General features: G+C 41.5%; 1 protein-coding gene across 20 annotated transcripts in view; it reads right to left on the bottom strand.

The window, feature by feature from the left end:
- Nucleotides 1-20,646, bottom strand: part of ERVMER34-1 (endogenous retrovirus group MER34 member 1, envelope) — a gene marked incomplete at its 3' end in the record, with an annotated part of 50,924 nt that overhangs the window by 19,010 nt on the left and 11,268 nt on the right. For 2 of the 20 annotated variants that reach the window (XM_082390794.1, XM_082390793.1), the window contains exons 2-5: nt 12,538-12,675; nt 9,253-10,009; nt 8,753-8,868; nt 7,300-7,356 (exon numbers count right to left, since the gene is read on the bottom strand). In XM_082390794.1, coding sequence (XP_082246920.1) covers nt 7,300-7,356; nt 8,753-8,868; nt 9,253-9,501 — 422 coding nt within the window. In that variant the 5' untranslated portion in view covers nt 9,502-10,009; nt 12,538-12,675. Of the gene's footprint in view, nt 1-83; nt 4,576-6,382; nt 8,066-8,752; nt 8,869-8,926; nt 9,137-9,252; nt 10,010-12,537; nt 12,676-20,646 lie in introns of those variants that run through there. The other 18 variants (XR_014244124.1, XR_014244130.1, XR_014244127.1 and 15 more) reach the window with 18 other exon arrangements.

The following is a 20,646-nucleotide window of genomic DNA, read 5'->3' as shown; positions in this document are numbered from 1 at the left end:
CATCTAAAGCCCACGTGCAGCAACAAAGACCCAAGGCAGCCAAAAATAAATAAATAAATTTGTATAAAACAAAACAAAAAACACACAGTAAAAAAAAAATTTACCATTTTAACCATTTTTAAATGTACAATTCAGTGGCATTAAGAACATTCACAACGTTGTGCAATCATCACCACTATCCATTTCCAGAAATTTTTCATCATCCCCAAACTGAAACTCTATACCCCTTAAACAATAACTCCCCAGGCACCCTTCTCCCAGCCCCTGGTAACCTCTATTCCATTCTCTGTCTCTATGAATTTGACTCTTCTAGGAACTTCATATAAGTGGAATCATGCAAGAGCTGGCTTATTTAACTCAGCATGATGTTTTCAGGGTCCATGCATGTTGCAGCATCTATCAGAATTCCATTCATTTTTAAGGCAGAATAATACTCCATTGTATGTATATACCACACTTTGTTTATCCATTCACATCCATCTGTGGGTATTGGATTGTTTCCATCTTTTGGCTCTTGTGACTAACACTGCTATGAACGTTGGTATACAACAGCGGCATATTTTACTACTAGGCTATGCAAACCTATTTAACCAGAATTTGTGCAGGGTGAGAAACAGGTTTAAAGTCTTCCCTGATTAGTGGTTATAAAATTTGGCCATACATTAGAATCACCTGGGGTGTTTTAAAAACTTTCCAGTGCCCATGCTGCAGCCCAGACCAATTACATCAGATTACCTGGAAGTGGGACACAAGCATCAGTATTTTTTGTAAATCTTACTAGTTGATCCCAATGTGCAGCCCAGTTGGAGAACTAGTGCCCTAAACAGTGAGCTAGTAAACACTGTTTCATCTAAAGTTTTTTTCCTTTCCCTGCAATATCTAAATCACACTTAGATTTCCCATACTTTCAAATCCAATTTAGCTGAATTAAATTCATCTTTATATTTTTAGGGTCTTTTAAGGTCTTCCAGCCAGAGCACTTACACTTATAATTTAAGTTTGGCAGGGGGGTGGGCAGGGGGAAATCTCAGATGTACCTACCATTAGAACAGAAATGTGTGCTTCTATCAGAGACAAAATGAATACATTCAAGAATACAAAAATAAACTTTTATGCAATTAAATCTAATAATAAAACTAGACACATTTTCTTTCATTTCAGGCCTAAAAATTAGCTCCCACTTACAGTTATTTAATATTGCTTTGGAAATCCCACGCTAATATAATTATACATGAAAAGAGAAAAGCACCATTATTTGCTGGTGATGCAACTGATAATCCTAGAAAATCCAAAGGAATTAGGTTAAAATAAAAAAATCCTGGAGGTATAAAAATAGGTTAATGGTGAGAAAAAAAAAGTCAATAGGATCCTTGTATAACCAGTCATAGCCAGCTGAAAAATAAGAGATCCAATTTAAAACAGTCACAAAAATATATAATACTTAAAACAACAAAAGATATAGTATATATTTATTTGTTTAGTCATCAACTATACCGGGTAGTGCTACAGAGAACAGCCTGTGTAGAGCAGGCTGCTTGGTGCCCATGGAGATGATAACAGTATCTACCTCATAGAGTTGGACAGGTTACATGAGTTGAAAATGTAAAGTGCTTAAACAGTCCCTGCTACATAGTAAGTACCATTTCTGTGCTAGCTTTTAACTTTATTACTGGCAGTGTTTTAAAAAAGGAATTGGACAGATGGAGAACTACAGCATATTCTTGAACAGCGTGAGTTTACAAGCATAAAGGATGGAGGAAGACAGAAAATAATGAATCATTGGGTGCATAAGAATGAAATCTGAAACTTGAGACTAAGTATTTATATGTCTGTTTACCCTATTTATAATTGCATAAATGTGTAAATTATAGCATTTAGATTTTAATGCAATTCTAATTATAGAGAATACTAAATATAAAATTATTTAAATGGAAAAATAAATGGATTCAAATATAATATATAATATACATTATACATAATATATGTGAAAGAAAAGGGCTATTACCAGCTTTTATAGCCTATTATGCAGCAATTACAGACTAGTAGTGGTATAGTAGAATTCTACTTCAATTTAGAAAAATTCAGAAACAGGCACAACCCCAAGAAATTTAAAGAAGAAAAAATCAGAAAACCTGGCTGTGTAAGAGTTTTCAAAATCAAAGGGATAAAGGAAACTCATGAATACATTTTGATAACTGGATAGAAATTTGAAGAAGTTAATAAGAATTTGAACATAAAAGCTTAAATTATGGAGAACGATTTTTTGAAACACATCAGTGGAAGAAAAGTCAATTTCTCTCTTCTTTGAAGAACTCAATAGAAAAAAGACATCTGAATTTTAAATATCTGTAAAATGGAAAACAAAAGCATAATAACAGAATAGGAAGTTTAAAAATCAAGTATGACACAGAGTTAATCCATCACCTCTCCCAGTCTTCACTTCTGCGATCCTGGCTCAGAGTCTCTCTTACCTTGACCTCTGAAATAGCCTCTCCTCTAACTGGTCTCTTTGGTTCCACCCTTGCCTTCCTAAAAAATCCATTCTCTGCATGACAAGCTGAGTGATCCTTTTTAAAGATCTTAATAAGACCTGGTCAACTCTCACACTTAACACTCTCCCTTGCTTTTCTGTGGCTCTTAAAATTTAAATCCCTCGTCAGGCTCACATGGCCACACGTGATCACTCACCTCCCCCCAGTCTCTGCCCTTGAACGGCCCCACCTGAGTCTTGTACCAGCTGTTACTTCTGCCTAGATCGCTCTCCCCAGCCCATCTTCACGAGGCTGGGTCCTTCTTGTCCTTTAGGTCTCAGCTTAAATATGTCTTCCTCCAAGAAACTTTATCTGAGTCCCCAGTTTAAGGTAATAATAAAAAACTAACATTTGGGAAGTGTTTTTCTGTATGTCAGGCACTTTGACACTTTACATGCAAAATTCAGCACTCTCACAAGAACCCAATGAGACAGATTCTATTATTATCATTCCCATTTTACAGGAAGGAAACTGAATCCCAGCAAAGGTATGTAAATCCCAATATACTGCAAGAAAGTAGCTTACCAGAGCAGTAGTACCAGCTTCTCACAATCACATCACTACAGCACTTTCCAAAGTGTGATTTTGTGTGGGCTCCAGACGCTTTCTGCCACTAACACTAAATGTGCTGTTTTTCATCAAACCTCTGAAGAGAAACTTCTGTACCTTTCTGTAAATTCTTTTCTCAGAAATATCTAAACGGGCAAGTAAAAAGTCTATGAAAACTATAAAACTTCATGCTTTTAGCCAGTGAGAAGATAATAAACCCTGCCTACAGAAGATGTGTTTTCATGCAAACTATAAAAACAAACAAACACATTACATTACATTCTGTCTCCTCTTGACAGAATGTAAACCTATGTCTGCCTTGTTCACTGGGGTATGTTCAGCTCCTAGAACAATGGCAGGCACATGGGAAATACTCAACTAATGTTTCCTGTGTGTTGAACAAATGGATGAGTACATAAGGGAATAATTAACAAATCAACTTGATAAGAAAAAAAAAAAAAAGACCAGGAGAACCAAAGTGTCACTTTTATTCTTTTTTTTTTTAACATCTTTATTGGAGTATAATTGCTTTACAATGTGTTAGTTTCTGCTTTATAACAAAGTGAATCAGTTATACGTATACATATATCCCCATATCTCTTCCCTCTTGCGTCTCCCTCCCTCCCACCCTCACTATCCCACCCCTCTAGGTGGTCACAAACCCCGAGCTGATATCCCTGTGCTATGGGGCTGCATCCCACTAGCTATCTATTTTACATTTGGTAGTGTATATATGTCCATGCCACTCTCTCACTTTGTCCCAGCTTACCCTTCCCCCTCCCCATATCCTCAAGTCCATTCTCTAGTAGGTCTGTGCCTTTATTCCCATCTTGCCCCTAGGTTCTTCATGACCTTTTTTTTTCCTTAGATTCCATATATATGTGTTAGCATACTGTATTTGTTTTTCTCTTTCTGACTTACTTCACTCTGTATGACAGACTCTAGGTGTATCTACCTCACTACAAATAACTCAATTTCATTTCTTTTTATGGCTGAGTAATATTCCATTGTATATATGTGCCACATCTTCTTTATCCATTCATCTGTCGATGGACACTTAGGTTGCTTCCACATCCTGGCTATTGTAAATAGAGCTGCAATGAACATTGTGGTACATGACTTTTTGAATTATGGTTTTCTCAGGGCATATGCCCAGTAGTGGGATTGCTGGGTCGTATGGTAGTTCTATTTTTAGTTTTTTAAGGAACCTCCATACTGTTCTCCATAGTGGCTGTATCAATTTACATTCCCACCAACAGTGCAAGAGGGTTCCCTTTTCTCCACACCCTCTCCAGCATTTATTGTTTGTAGATTTTTTGATGATGGCCATTCTGATTGGTGTGAGGTGACACCTCGTTGTAGTTTTTATTTGCATTTCTGTAATGATTAGTGATGTTGAGCATCCTTCCATGTGTTTGTTGGCAATCTGTATATCTTCCCACCAGCCATTTTAAACCATCTGCTAGCTGCAACCTTATCTCAAGGTTGTTCCCTCCTGTAACCATGCAACCATTTCAGACCCCAATCAATCCTTATTTAACAAGCACCCTTACTTCCTGCCAGCTCCCATTATAATTCTTGATAAACAAGTTATGTAACAACTGTAACCTTGCAGTTTTTGCCTTGATAAGTCTCCCCTATTTGGTAGTCTGGTGAAACATCATTCAAGTGCTTCTTGAAGCTGTCTCCCATATTAATTCTATTTGTAGATTAAGGTGTTCAAATCATTTATCATCGTAACAAATATCATTCAAAGGATTACTCTTAATTCTAACAGAATTGATTACAATGGCCCCTGCTTTCTGGCATCTTTCATTGAGTCTTGGTAAATGTTGATAAATAATTCAATGAATTGTTAAAAACATCTGAGGCTTTTCAGTTGGCTAATAAACTCTTGCCAACCAATGTACCTTGTGCTCCATCTCTTACAAAATGATGGAAAGAGAGTATCTGTCCTACAAAATAACTTATGATCCAAGTATCAAAAATGTGTCCATTAATAATTTTGAAACTATTTTCTATAACTTTTCATGCCCTACAAACTTTACATAAGGAAGCAGAAAAGGTGCATATCCTTTAACCCAATATTGTGTGGCTAAACACACCTCCAAATCACTCATGCCAGTTGATAGAATAAGACCTTATCCTTCCAATAGACATTTTCTAACATTCCAATTACTACACTCTCATTTCACAACTTTTCCTCCTAACTTTGTTAGAACTCAATGGTGTGAAATAAGGGCTGAATAAGTAGATTTGCATATATGCATAAGGTTTCTAATGTACCCGAATACTTGAAAAGGGAAACAAAGTAAGCCATGATCAGAACTCCAAAATGGCATATAATCAACTTTATTCATAAGTTTTTGGAAATTTACATCTGACAACAACCAATGCCAAAATTCAAACCTGCTACTCATATTGGCTCTAAGTGAACTCTATCTTACATTTAGTTAAGCAATGCCCAAGGTCAGCTTTACATGCATTACTCAATCCTCACCACAACCCTCTTCATTGTGATTCAACAAATATGCCTGTCCTTGTGAAGCTTACATTCTACCAGGGAACAGACAATAGGTATACAAATAAGTTTATAATCTAGTCTGTCTCAAACCTCTTTAAAAGTGACCCTTGAGCACTGAATTCCAAGGGTCAGTAGCTATCAAACGTCTCCTGAAAGAAAATTCGTTAACAATAAACTTTATATCATTGTTTTTGTCAAAAAGGCCACCGAGAAAGCAGTGGTGGCCTACCTACCCTTTACTGTTTTTCTCCATTTTACAGAAGAAAATTGAGATTGTGTCAAGAATCTAGATTTCTTTTCCTATCACTTCCCCCAATTGCTTAGAACACTCCTGCCACTCTATTTCAGCATCCCATGACCCTCATCTATCCAGGTACCACAAAATACCCAATACTGAAAGCTGAATGCTCATCTTTTAATGGTTTCTCTAGTTTCAGTGCAAGAGTTTAACTACTGTTTGCTTAACACACACAGGAAAGGAACAGATAGAGGACTTCTGCTCATGAGTCCCCCTCTTACTATGCCCTGTACCACTGGAACAGTTTTCATATTTTATCTTCTTTTGATACCAATATCACTATGAACAATAAACCCACCTCTAAGGATGTACCCAGAATACTGTTCATTTTTTGGCATAGCTTGAAATAACTTTTGAAATAATTTTCTCTATGTGAAGTTGTCAATTTGCTATAATGTTCATTAGTTCGTTTATATTCAACTTTCAGTTGTCTTTTTGCAAAGCTGAGTAACTATATGTATGTATACATACAGGCATACCTCGTTTTATTGCTTCACTTTATTGCACTTTGCAGATACTGCATATTTTACAAATTGACAGTTTGTGGCAACCCTGTGTGGAGCAAGTCTGTTGGTTCCATTTTTCCAACAGCATTTGCTCACTTTGCATCTGTGTCACATTTTGGCAACTCTCGCAATATTTCAAACTTTTTCATTATTATTATTATATTTCTTATGGTGATCTGTGAAGTCACTATTGCAAAAAAGATTGACTTGATGAAGGCTCAGGTGATGGTTAGCATTTTCTAGCAAGAAACTATTTTTAATAAAGGGATGTGCATTGTTTTTTAGACATGTTGCTACTGCATACTTAATAAACTACAGTATAGTGTAAACATAACTTTTATTTGCACAGAGAAACCAAAAAATTTGTGCGACTCCCTTTATTGCAGTGGTCTGGAACCAAACCCACAATATCTCCGAGGAATGGCTGTGTATTTTTTCCTCTTTCCTCTGCTCTATGAAAGGTTGCACACTAGCTACCAGTTCTGCATCTTGCTCTTATTTTCAGTAATGGTATAGTCTTTTTTTTTTTTTTTTTGGCTGCGCTGCACGGCACATGGGATCTTAGTTCCCTAACCAGGGATTGAACCCATGCCCCCTGCATTGGGAGTGCAGAGTCTTAACCACTGGACCACCAGGAAGTCCCAGTAATGGTATAATCTTTAGCAAGTTATCTACCCTTCCAATTTATTCATCTGTAAAACGGGAAGAACACTGTGTGAGAATTAAACGGAATAATGTAAGGACAGGAGCAATGGAGTGACACGTGCAATATGATAAATGCTACCTCCACTTGGTCCCTACAGCCCCCCTCGCTGCTGCTGCCCATAATCATAAGACAGCTACAACTCATACCAGACAAACGACCCTTTAGACCATAGATTAAATGCTCACGGGAAATCAGGAGAGTACAGCAGATCATCCCAGATTAAGTGGTCAACAGCTTTCTCCCTAAGGGAAATAAAGAGAAAGTTTTCAGTCAGTTATTAAACACACTGTTTGAGACAAATTTAAAAGGATTTCCACAGAGCCCATGTACATGTACACTGGATTCTTTCACCTTCCAACAAAATCAAGGTTTCCAAATTCCCTTTTGTATTTGAACACATTCTCTGGTGTATCCAGAAAAGTCTAAAAAGTGTTACTGGGACGAAAACTTTTTCTTTACCAACTTAGGTTGAAGTACTTGGGGGCCTGTGAATTAACAGACAGATTAATAGGAGCAAAGATTATTATACATGTAGGCAAGAGCATGCTGTAAGGAGTAAGGATTTATATACCAGCTTAATAGGATGGGGGTGGGGAAAGGTATTAAGGCCTCAGTGGGAAAGTATGGAAGGTTCTCACAGGATGTATTTACACAGTTCCTTGGCAGGTCCTGATGCCAGAGAGGGCTTATGGCAGCTGAATACTTAGAAAGACCTGCTTTACTTATCAAAGGGAAGTTCAGAGAAAATTTGTTGTTTTTTTGGTGTTTTTCTTTTTTTTTTTCCAGCAGCTGCTGTTTGTTCAGATGGTCTCAGTTTCAATAGTCATTATGCCATTTTGGTGAGGTTAGTCCCTTCATTTCCCTGTTATAACCTGTCATGAAGTTTCATAGGTAAGGAGCTGGGGAGATTGCTGTGGGGAGACGTGGATTAGAAGTTGGGAGGTAAGAGATCTGCGAACAAAAACAGATAACGAGGATGAATACGCATAAAAGAGCAAATCCCAACACATAGCCCCATCTTTCACTGAACCAGTCTCTTATTCTCGAGGTCAGTCCAATTAATCAACGGTGCTTCACTCATTTTACGTAGGATGTCGACCCGTTCTTTTATACGGTTCAAACTATCCTGTACTTCATTTATTTACACACAAGCAGCACCGTCGGCCAACGATGGCACACTGTGTTCCCTGTTGGGCAGCCTGTGTAGCCAGGAGACGGCGATTTCAGAGCACAGAGGCGAAACTGCTAACCCCTGACGGACGTGCTTTCAAGGTCTGCGGGGTGCCAGTGAATCCTTGTTCCTTGCCTTTGGAAATGTTCAGAATTGCTTCTTCTAGATCAGAAGTTTTCAAGCTTGGAAAAAGGGTCCTTACTGAATCAGTACTGCGATACATGAGTGGCTTGCCTACACTGTCTGGCTGGATGCGTCTACGCGGTGCTACTTTATGCCTGAAGGAGCCCAGGTCTGTAATCCGGCTAGCATGTGAAGGGGGATAACTAGTGAGGGAAGGTGCCAGGTGGCCAAGTCCACATCGCCCTGACCACTTAGGTGGGAACCCTTTATATACCTTATTGCCACATAAAATAAACAGACCAGAGGTGTTCACAAACAAGGTCAGAGTGGAACCTGTGACCCACCAGGTTGGAGTTCGGTGTCCATGGTGGTCTTTGTCGTTAGTTATGTCGGCAACTGTATATCTCCATTTCCCATGTGCCTCTGTCAGGCTGTAAGAGCAAAACAGGCTGCGAAATATCTGGTTAAGAGGAGACCTTCAGTCTGGTTTTGGCAGCTATCGAGAAAGGTGTCATTACCTGACCAGGTCATTCCAGAATTCTGGTCGACCCATTTGTGGCCTGGGGTATCGGGCAGACCAACCAGGGGAACAGCTGAGCGGTTCCAGGTCCTATTTGTGTGGCCTGCAGACCAGGAATACTGTCCAGTGACGAGGCAAACATTTGTATCATTATAATAATCAGTCTGGAACTCATTTATAACATCTTTGGAGGATCTGAAGGTGTCATCTGTGGAATCAAACCAGTGTTCGATTACAGTATTGTTTTGGTATGTTACCTAGGAAGGGTCCAGTGCCGTTTTTCTTTTCAATGCAGAGAGAAAATTTTCCCTCCAATACCCTCACATGAGTGAAGGACAGACCTCGAGCCCCCATGGGGGTTCCCCAATGCCAAGTCACTCTGCCGTAGGAGGAAGCAGAGTGCCTTCCATACATCCACTGTCCAGAATGGGTCCACCAGGTGCTTGCACTGGCAGGGACAAAACCTAGTTCAGGTTCTGGTGCGTTATTTAGACGCTGACATAACCAGCAATTAGACTGATTAGTTAAGGTGGCCAGGTCTGAAAGACTGGTGTGAGTGGGTGTTGTGGCCATGCTAAAACTGTTGAAAAAGCAGTAAGAATTCGCTGAAGCAAGACACAGTCTGAAAGGGAGCCCGTAGTGGGGGAACAGAGGGAGGATAGGTTTAGACAAGCAACCTCCAGTCAGTCCTTCTGTAACTGAAAGAGGAAGGGTTTTGTTTAAGCTTCTAGGTCAGAGAATTTTGCAGGTCAGGCAGAGGTTGCAAGGGAAGATAAATGGAGACAAAATTCTCGATCGGAGATCTTGGGTAAAGCTGTCTACTTCGTGGTGTTGTCTGCTTCTGGAGCCTGAGTAAGCTCTTGAAATCCTCAATTTGAGCTCACGCATAGGGATGGCCTTCTAATTGTCCTGGGGCGGGGGGGGGGGGGAGATGATATGGATCTAGCTTGGTATCTCACGTGAATCCAGGAGGACTTCTATTCTGATGACAGGGTAGATGGTTAGCAGTACTTCCTAAGGCCTCTCCCAGCAAGGTGACAACGTACGTTTTCTTCTAAAAATGTTGATGTATACTCATCTCCTAGAAGAAAGGGATGGCAAGGCCTGTCAGTGAGGACCGTGCTTTTTTTCACCTGTTGATGAGATGCACCAAGTGTAGAAGTTCTTGTATATAACTAGTCAGAGAACTGAACTGTTCACTCAAGTCCCCATGTTGCTCCCCCAACCCAGGAATGGAAGGTTTAGAGATGCCAGCTGGCACTGGGGTGACGAAAAACTATTTCAAAAGGGGTCCATTTGGGGTATCCTGGATCTGTACAACCAGGGATAATGCTTCTAGCCATATAAGTCTAGTTTCTAGATAGATTTTTTTTTCCCCCCTGGCATTCTTTTTTATGTCTACATTTTAAGGTCTTCCTTCCCTGAGGATAAGGGATGGTAGGGAGTATGAAATGTTAACGAATATCCTCTCAGAGTCTTTGTGAGCAAGTGACTTGTTTCTGCTGTAAAGTGAGTTCCTTGGACAAACTAATGGTTACCAGTGGAGGTGGGGGGGAGGCAATACAGGGGTGGAGGACTGGAGGGTACAAACTATTGGGTTTGTAGGCTACAAGGATGTACTGCACAACACAGGGAACACAGCCAATATTTTGCAACAACTGTAAATGGAGTGTAACCTTTAAAAATTGTATGAAAAATATAAAAATTAAAAAAAAAAAAAGTTCCTTCGTCAGATTCAGTTCATAAAGAAATGCCAAAACAAGGAATAATCTAAGTTATTAGTTTGTTACAACTGTTGTGGCATCAGTCTGTCTAGCTGGCTAGCACAGACCATCCACTAAACATGCAGACAATAACTAAACAGTGAAAAGAGCCTAGGGCTGGAGGTGAGTCTATAAAGTCCACCTGGAGTGCCATAAAGGACAGTGTAGGTCTTGGAGGACTCCCTGAGCTACACTGGTTACCTCCAGAAACTTGGTAAGATTTATACACTGGGAAATAATTTGTAGGAAGTACCAGTACCTGCAGAGGTCAAGAATCTGTGGAACTGCCAAAGTGTGCTAACAGCCTGACAGACTCTAAAGGCTTATCTAGTCGGTGTAAATGTTTGTAGCTTTCCCTTTTGCCAATGTATCAGCCCTAGGAAGAGCTATGAGTTTTGTAGCTTGGGCTGATTTTCTAGTGGGCAGCATGCAGCAGGTGTCTGCTGTGGGATAGTCAGCCTCCCTGAAAATTCTGTTTACAAGAGCCATCACACAGAAGAGCATGTCTGGCTTGCTAAAGGACATGTCCAAGAGGTCTTCTTGTGGTTTATAAATCATCTCGATGGTTGTAAGGTAACCATGTGGAATGGTTCTTTATCATAAGGGGTTTAAGAGTATTAGAGGTGCAAGATGATGGAGGGGTAGTTAACAGGCCTGTTCATAGGTGGTCTTTCATTGAGTAGAGAGGTGTTGTGTTTTATGGACTTGTAAGAACTGATACAGCATGGGAACAAAAAGGTGAAAAGGGGAAGCTTGTGTAAGGCTACTGGCTTGTGAATCAGGGTGGCAGCCAAGTTAATGTACTTAGGCACAAGGACATGTCTGATGCCATAGGGTCCAACTGACATGAGAAATATTCTATGGGGTGTATCTGAAAGGGAAAAGGTTGTCCTGGAATACCTGCATCTATCCCACTCTTTTCATGGCAGTATAGGTGGAAAGGTTTGTCAAAACTGAGTAATATGAGGGCTAGGAGATGCACAATGTGAATTTCAATGCTTCAGTAAAGGATTCTGTGGCGTATCTGGCAGGAAGGCATACAAAGGTTTGGCAGGGACAGCAAAGTTGGTAATCCATTGGTGGCAAGAGCCAGCTGCCCATAAAGATTTGCGTAATTGTTCATCTTTGGAAGAGGGATGGACAAAATTGAGTCAAAGCATTTGGGGTGAGTTTTTGCATACCCTGAGATATTTCATGACAGGAGGAGGTAACTATTGTTTCGACCCAGTGAAGTGTGACTCTGGAGGTTTTATGCCCTTTGTCAGCTGGTGCATTTAGATGTTCTTCTCAATTTATAGTCTTTATATCATTCTAGTGGGTTGTCCCTGCCTTCAATGACAAATACCAACACTTGTACTATCAATGCTAAGTTTAAGTTTGAATCCATCACTTCTGCTCTGAGCTGTGTAAAAATATCACAAAGGTGCTCACAATGAAAGGAAATTTTCTTCTGGTTCAGCTGTGACTCCAGACAGGATCCAAAGAGGAGTTCTACAATCTCTTCTCTGGGTTTTATGGAGACTTTCTTTACCCTTCTGTGTTAGCCTCTTAAGGCACTGCGTCAACCTTGAAAGGGCACAGGAAAGGGCGATTTGGGTTTTTCACAGGGTTCTCTACAATTTCCTGCATTCCTCTCTCGTCAGTGTCCGTGGACCTCAGCAGTTTCTTTAACCAAGTCTGAAAACCCACTAGAAGCAGCTGTTCTGCTTGTGAACGTCCGTTTCCTTTGTTAAAGGAGAGCCGGATTCGGGCCTTTGCACCAAACACGTGCCTGGGAACCCTCCGGTCGTCACTGACACGTGCTCGAGTCCGGGTCATTTCATTTCACTCAAAGACAGAAACATACCTGTGCTTAGAACTCAGGCCGCGGCACCCGCAGTCGTTGGAGACAAAGTCCCCAGGCTCACGGTCGGTCAGAGACCCGCTGTTGCCGCCGCAGGCTGGGCCTAGCCCGAACCCGCTGCAAAGTAGCCGCGGCTGCGCCCTGGGGAAGCAAAGCGCAAACTTGTTACCACGCGCGGGCCAGCAGGCCGGGAAGCCTCCGGGAGGCTGGGCGCAGTGTGTGTGCCTCGCGCGGCCCTGGGACAGGCACTGCCGTCCCCTCCCTCCTACCCCTCCCCGGGCCGCCGAGAGCTGCTCTACTGCGTTCTGGCCGCCGGGAGCAGCGGAGCTCCGGGCGAGCAAAGCTCGAGGGGACGCGAGGCGAGCCCAGCCCCACCCGGGCCGGCGGACCGGCCGAGAACCCTCCCCGCCGCAAGAGGCCAAGAGACCACAGACTCACCGCCCAACTCCGTGGGACAAAAAGGCCCACGACCCGCGGAGACACAGCAGGTGGGGCGGGACCTGGAGGAGGGCTTTGGGGCGGGCAGCCAATCCCCGGGACGGTTGGGGAGGGGGCGGGACGGGAGGAGGGCCGTGGGGTAGGCAACCAATCCCAGGGAAGTTCAGGGCCGAGAAGGGAGGAGAGGGAGCGGGGCGGAGATGGGTGGGAGGGGGGGAGTCCCCGGCATTTCGACTTTGGCTGTGGCGGGAGAACTAGCTGACTGTGCGCGGAGCGTGCTTTTTGGAGCCTCAGGGCGTCCGCGCGCGGAAACCGGATTTATCTGGCGCCTCCCCAGGCCTTAGCCCTCGTGCATCTGGTTCTCCCAGGCCAACGTTCCTTCCACAAGAACTCTCCTAGCGAGGCCTTCTCCTGTATCCTCTCCTCAGGTTAGCGCCTGGTCCAGGGCTCCCGGTCACACAAACCCCTAGAATGATGAGCTGCTCGTTCCTATGCCACAGTTTAATTTATTTTGAGTGCCTACTATGTGCCATGCACCCTTCTAATCTTTAAAAAGGCGAAACAAAGGACTTTGACATTTCTAGTGGAGAACAAAAACAAAATCAAGATGTAAAAATAAAATGTCGTAGGGTAATAAGTGATAAGGAGAAAAACCTAAGTATTTATTACAACTTGGAAAACTAAAGATAGACAGTCGTCTTTGCTGTGAACAAATGCCCCTTATGACACTAAGAAACAAAGAAGCAAAACTTATCAGGACTGGTGTTACTGTGCTGCTTTGGAAAATATACTTCACTGTAGAAATGACTAAATATGATGGAAGGCTCTTTACCAGAGATCCCGCGTAGGGTCCTATTTGGATCCATATTGCAGAGGGGACCAAGATGGACAAGGACAATGGCCCCGGGCTGCGGGACTCATGGTCCACAGTCCTGGTGGCAGTCACTAGTGAGAGGATGCTCGGGAAGGAGGCTAGCTGTCATGGGGGTGGGATAGTGGTCTTCAAACCCTTCAGATTCCCAGGTCTCCTCTCCCAGCCCTGAATAGGCCTGCAGCCTGCTTTATCCTTCCCAGTGTTCTGCAGCTGGGGGGAACCCTTCCCCCAGAGCAGCACCAATCCCACGGCTCTGGTCTGGGCTCCAGTCCTCTTGGCTTCCTCAGCCCTCCCAGGCTATTTATTTATCTCCTGCCTCTTCAAATTTCTCTCTTTTGCTCTTCAGTCTGGCTCAAGAAATGGGTGTAACCACTATTCACACTGCCCTTTGCTTATGCTGATTCACTGCCCCATTTATAACTCTGTTTATTTCATTGATGTCTCTTTTCCTCCCTCTCCCTTTTAAATTAAATTACATTTTATTTTCTCCAAGCTATTTTTACCTTCTAAAACATGTGTGTTTTCATAGTATAGTTGAGTAAAGCCAGGGGTGAGGGGAACAGTGATTGTGAAATAAAGTGGAAAGAGAGAAATGCTCAGTCCTTGGAAGGAATTGCCTCCTGTTGGGATGTTTATTTATTTATAGAACTCATATGTATTGAGAACTACCATGTGCCAAGCCCTGTGGTAGACCTAGAGGTACATAGATAGTAAGAAAAAGAAAAAAAAACAGAACAAATCATGGACCTTGCCCATGTGGAACTTTTAGTCTAGTGGGTAAAACATATTAATACAAGAATCACATTTTTAAAACGTGAAATTACCACTTAAGAGCTAAGATGGAGGTCAGAGACTCAGCTGTGAGGTTGAGGAAGGGGTGATTAAGCAGAAAATTGAAGATGAGTTTATGAGGCAAAGCGGAGGAGCCTGGGGTTTAGTTCCACGTAGAGGGAAGAGCATGTGCAGAGTGTGGGCTCCAGGAAGGAGCTCAGTGCATTCGTGGAAATGTAGGAAGGCTGCTGTGAGTTCTGCACAAAAAGCCAAGGGATGGGGATGGAGAGAGATGCAGGATAGGCATGATATAAACTGGGCTTGGGGGTAGGGGACTGGAGTGTGGAGGGCAGGGTTATCTGGAGATGCTGGTGGCTGCCAGAACTCGTAGACCATAAAATTGCCCATATATAATGCTCATTAATAATATGTTGTATACATGCATGTCAGTAAAAGTTGATGTTTGCAAGGCTGGCATGTGTTCAGGCCAGCAGGTTGAAGACAATAAGAGCTAACCTTTATTGCCCACTTACTACATGCTCTGAACTCCTTTAACTGCTCTACACAGATTAGCTTATTTACTCCTTTCAGCCACCTACTGGGTACACAATTTCTCATTTTGTACCAGAGGACCCACATATTGCTAATATTTTGTGAGAGCTCTTCTCCTGCCACTCTAATAGTTTAGGTGGCTGGTAAACATATTAGGAATTGTGAGCACATCCAAGCAGTGGGTCAGGTTCCTCCCCAACACGTGTACACAAACATAACCTTAGGGAAGGAAACAGAAATCATAGCTGCAATGGCCAGATGGTGGACACAGGATGGCAGCATGGAATTCTCAATTTCTGTAACTCTGAAGGTGCTTTTCCCTAAAAGTGATTGTGGAATTTCAATTAGAACTCTGAGAAAATCTAGAATTATGTTGATAGCCATGTTAGAAGTTGCATGTTGACCAGCTGAACCTGAACAATGGCACTTGCTGTCCTATAGTATTTGATTATATTGGATTTTAAATATTGCTTTTTCTTAAAAAAAAAAAAAAAGCACTCTTTAAAATAATTACATGTTATCCATGAGAAATGGACTATTGTCTGCCATGTCAGTAAACAAAGGATGTCACAGTCATCAGCGATTGCAGCCTCAGCCGAAGGTAACTTGGTGAGCCCCGAGGGAACTCAGGAAGGAAAAGAATACCTGCCATCTAGCAGCCATCAGACTGCAGCCACGCCCTATGTTGAGTCCTGAGGAAACACCGATGTGAAAACACTGGATACTGGCCTGGAGAGCTGAGGTGCATATCAAAGGAATGATTTCAGTGAGCCCAGATTCTTGCATCTTCCCATGCATAGAAAAGCGCTAAATTCCTTAACTTGAGATATCTGGTTTTCTTTAATTTACAATAATCTTTTGACATTCAGACTACCTGCCCTTTGTTGCAAAACTCCTATATGTCCTGGCCCTTACCTCGCCTCCTCGGAGCAGTTCTCTCAGGGTTACTTGAGATGCTGCCTCCCGGGCTTGAAGTCCTAAAAATTTCCACCAAATAATACATAACTCTCAACTTTTAGGTTGTGAATATATATTTTTAGTCAACATCCATTATGCTTAGCATCCAATGTACTCTACGAAAGTAGTATATAAATTATATTTGGCCAGTTAAACTAATTAGCATAAGGTATCCAATTGAAAGTACAGCAAAAAATGGACTATTTAATTCTATTAAAGAAAATGGAGTGAAGAGCTAGACCTGCTTCTTCAGTAGCACAATTTAATGAGACTGCTTCAGATGAGTCCTGTTCTACATCAGAAAAGGAACACAAATCCCTCCAGCTTCTATTTCTGGCTCTACCACAGGCTTTGCTATTATACCCAGAGCAAGATGGAACCTGCTACTTTTTTTCCATCTGCAAAATGTAGGCAATGCTTTTAGCCTTTTTCACAGGAGGGGCAGGATTAATGAGAGCCACAAATGACCTTGACCTGTTTTGTAACTGCAAATGCCTTTTTATTGCTGTATTTTCATGAAAAATGAAAATCTGCTAGATTTTTTTTTTCTGACGAGTTAATATTAGGCTAAAACTTTAAAGTCTGGAATATGTACTTTATCAGCTGCTCTTTAAAATTCCAGTATCCAAATTTAAACAAAAGGAGAATAAGATAATCTTTCAAGTGATAATCAAAACAGGAAGGAAGTGAAAGGGTTGCCTTATAAATTGAGGTCTATTTGTTTTTTCAAAACTGTTATTTTCACTAAGATTAGTAAGACTGAAATACATTATTAAAGCCATGTTGAATGAGGCTAGCTTGCTGGAAAAAACATGCCAAAAGTAAGTTGGCGTGTCAGGATATGGTATCCACATGTTTACATGTCAAGCCAGTTGAGAAGTTTGTGATAATGTGCTTTAGAATGATTGTTGATCACTCTGACATCTTTCCATCAATCCCAATACTGATGCCGCAGGCCTGGGATTGATGGTACATGAAGGAAGAAAAATTCTTAAACGTGGTGCTTTTGCAGAGCTCTGACTAGTCAGAGAATATCTTTTCCATCCTAGGCAATGGTTACTGGTCTACATCACTGTAGGAGAACGCAGTCCTTATTTCAGCAATTAGGTCGGATACACATTATGATTTACTTGTTTTTGAAAGACAGAATCTAGGTCAGAATCATAAGGAACGAAATCAACTATTTCAAAATATGTAGCCGGTTAGTGGGAAGTGCTTAATTACCTATGCCTATAGGTTCCAGGTGGAGGTATTTCTAGTAGAATAACATGCTTGTCTGTCTCTGCTCCCTTCCTTCCTCTTCCCCAGGGAAGGAAGGGCTTCTCTCCTGGATGAGTTTGAAGAAGGAGCAGAGCAGGAAGGGGCAGCCTCTCCCGACCTCCGGGGCTCTGAGACCAGCTGAGCTGCATTGCCGATGTGAATTCTGTTCACTGCAACTGAGTCCATGTAACGTATTTGCTTTGTGCTTCTGGCCATGCTATTATTAATGTTTGTTATCTGGACTCTGGGATGAATTTTACATAATGAAGAAAATAATCCATATTCATAAAATTCTCCCACATCAAGTCTTATCTTATTTCAGAAACTCAGAGGAGAAATCACCCGTTTTATAGATGCCAGAATCCAGACGAAATGTAAAATAATGGATATTCTGTCTTTTGCTTGTGTTCACATTCTTCCATATTCTTCATGGCAGTGGCTGTAGAAGTATAGAGGGAATGGGAAAAGTGCAACGTTTTTACATATACTTTTCCTACTTTAATTTTAACTAAGACTGTGGGCTGTACCAGGCCATCTCCTTAGATCTAACATAGTAGCTAACACACATCTGAAGCTCAACACATACTTGTTGACTGAATGAATTATTAAATTCAGGGCATTTTAATTGAAAATGTTTAAAAACCATTTTAAGGTATTTCATAATGCCCTTAATCAAATTCAATAATAGATTACTTACAAGTAATCTGATCCAGCCTGGGGGTCTTACCAAGCTCCTTTTTGGGCAGACCCATCACGAAGGTCATGGGTGTACACAACTGAGGAAGCTTTTAAGCATTTATCACACAAAGGAGGGAAATACCACATTACCATAGACCTCACATAAATATATAATACAGAAATACAGAATCCCAGCCAAACACTTCTGGATGGGAAGAGTTAAAAAGGATAGCATCTATCATGGACACTGATTACAAGGAAAATGATATCAGCCCTCTGGGGCTTGAAGCTCTAGCCTGTGCCCAGTAACGGCTGTCATTCATCATCTACCTCATCTTAGCCTGTGCCTGATGAGCCCCTTTCTACTTACTAAGTGTACTTCCTCTGCCTCCCTCTGACCTTTCTACATCACATCCTCCAACTGCCTGTCCTTGCTCCAGACGACATATACCCCTAGGGGTTCTCCCTCTCCTTCACCAGACTCCTGGGGACTCTCATTTTCAGCCTCATGGGTGAAGGGTGGTCTCACTTCCATTCATGCACTTAATTGGGCAACAGGCACTAACTGAGCAGCAGCTGTGTTGAGCACTGGGCTACGTGCCTGGGATACAAAGATGATCCAAACATAGTCCTGGTTCTCCAAGAGTTCATGGATGATGGTTGGACAGTACGTGATGTGGTCGAGGTAGCACCGGGCATTGTGGAGACAGAAATGAGACACAAAACCAGCCCCAGAAGAGTTCCAGGAACAGGGCCTCCTTCCTCAGGTTGCCATGTCCCAGAAGAGATGGAGGTGGAGGTAGACTTGAGAATTTTTTTTTTAATTTTTAAATTTCTATTTTTTTTTTACAGTAGGTCTTTGTTGGTTATCTATTTTAAACATAGCAGTGTGTACTTGTCAGTTCCAAGCTCCCTAACTATCCCTCCCCCCCACTATTCCTCCCCCTACCCTGGTAACCATAAGTAACCATAAGTTGGTTCTCTAAGTCTGCTTCTATTTTGTAAATAAGTTCATTTGTATAATTTTTTTTTTTTAGATTCCACATATAAGCGATATCATATGATCTTTGTCTTTCTCTGACTTGCTTCATTTAGTATGATAATCTCCAGGTCCATCTATGTTGCTGCAAATGGCATTATTTCATTCTTTTTAATGGCTGAGTAGTATTCCATTGTTTATATGTACCACATCTTCTTTATCCATTCCTCTGTCAATGGACATTTAGGTTGCTTCCATGTCTTGGCTATTGTAAACAGTGCTGCAATGAACACTGGGGTGCATGTATCCTTTTGAACCATGGTTTTCTCTGGATATATGCCCAGGAGTGGTATTGCTGGATTATATGGTAGCTCTATTTTTAGTTTTTTAAGGAGCCTCCATACTGTTCTCCATAGTGGCTATACCAATTTACATTCCTACCAATAGTGTAGGAGGGTTCCCTTTTCTCCACACCCTCTCCAGCATTTATTGTTTGTAGATTTTTTGATGATGGCCATTCTGACTTGAGACTTGAGAATTTTGAACAAGTCCCAGATCCAGAACAAAAGGCTTTGTGAAGCTGAGTTTGTGCTCAGACGAAGAGGAATATTAGATGTGGGCTCAGCAGAGGAAGGAAAGGAAAGTTCTGCAGACATTACAGAAAATGTCAGTTTAGATTTGGGGGCTTACAAACAGCACTCATCCCTCTTTCTGATGGGACCTTACTGACACTTTTTTAAAACTGGGGTTAGAGAATCAGGGCTAAGGCATAAAAAGGGTCCATTTACTAAAATTCTTATAATACATCAGGAAAAATGTGTGTGCTGTAGGTATTTTACTGCCATTTTAGAGGAGGTTTATGGTTTCTTAACAAGCTTAATTCATTATAACGTGCATACTTGTATAGACAAGTTGAGGAGAAAGCTTAATTGACATTAATCCCAAAGGTGTTGATGGGAAGGGCTTTTTTTGTTTGGTTGTCTTTGAAGTAAAGATCAGAGGTGATTCTTTGTCACCCACAAAACTTTGATGTTTTCCTGCACTAATGCTCACAGTCAGGATGTAAACACAAATATACACTGGCAACATCCACAATCACTTTATGACTAGGTGAGAAATTTGTTAAGGAAAATATTTGTTACTGCTCAATGTGGCTTTGAAATGTTCCTGGGCCCCCTGGAGGGAAAGCTAGTTCTAGAACAGAAGTATTAACATCCATTAACAAACAAGGTCTACGTGAAAAGCCAGTTTAACAGACTGCAAATGAATGTATCAAAATGGCAAAGAAAAAAAAAAAAAAGGTTGGTGGGGGGGATCAGGGGGACACTTGCTTTAGTACAGTTGGAGTGGGAGTGTATAAGGATGTGAGTCTGACTGAGTTTTGGAGCCGGACAGGCTGCTTTGAATCCTGGCTCTGTTATTTACTAGCTGTGTGCCTTCAAGCAAATTACATCTTCTCGGCTTCCTCATAAATAAAATGGAGATAATAATATTGCTGTTAGGATTAACTGCAATTACATAGTTAAGGTGCCTAATATATAAGTACATGCTCAAAATGGTAGATATGTTGATCTTGAGCAAAACAGTCATTTCACAAAATTTT

The sequence above is a fragment of the Balaenoptera borealis genome, assembly GCF_965194805.1.
Source record: "Balaenoptera borealis genome assembly, chromosome: 4".
In the NCBI taxonomy this organism is placed as follows: domain Eukaryota; kingdom Metazoa; phylum Chordata; class Mammalia; order Artiodactyla; family Balaenopteridae; genus Balaenoptera; species Balaenoptera borealis.
This window is presented reverse-complemented; position numbering and strand designations above follow the sequence as displayed.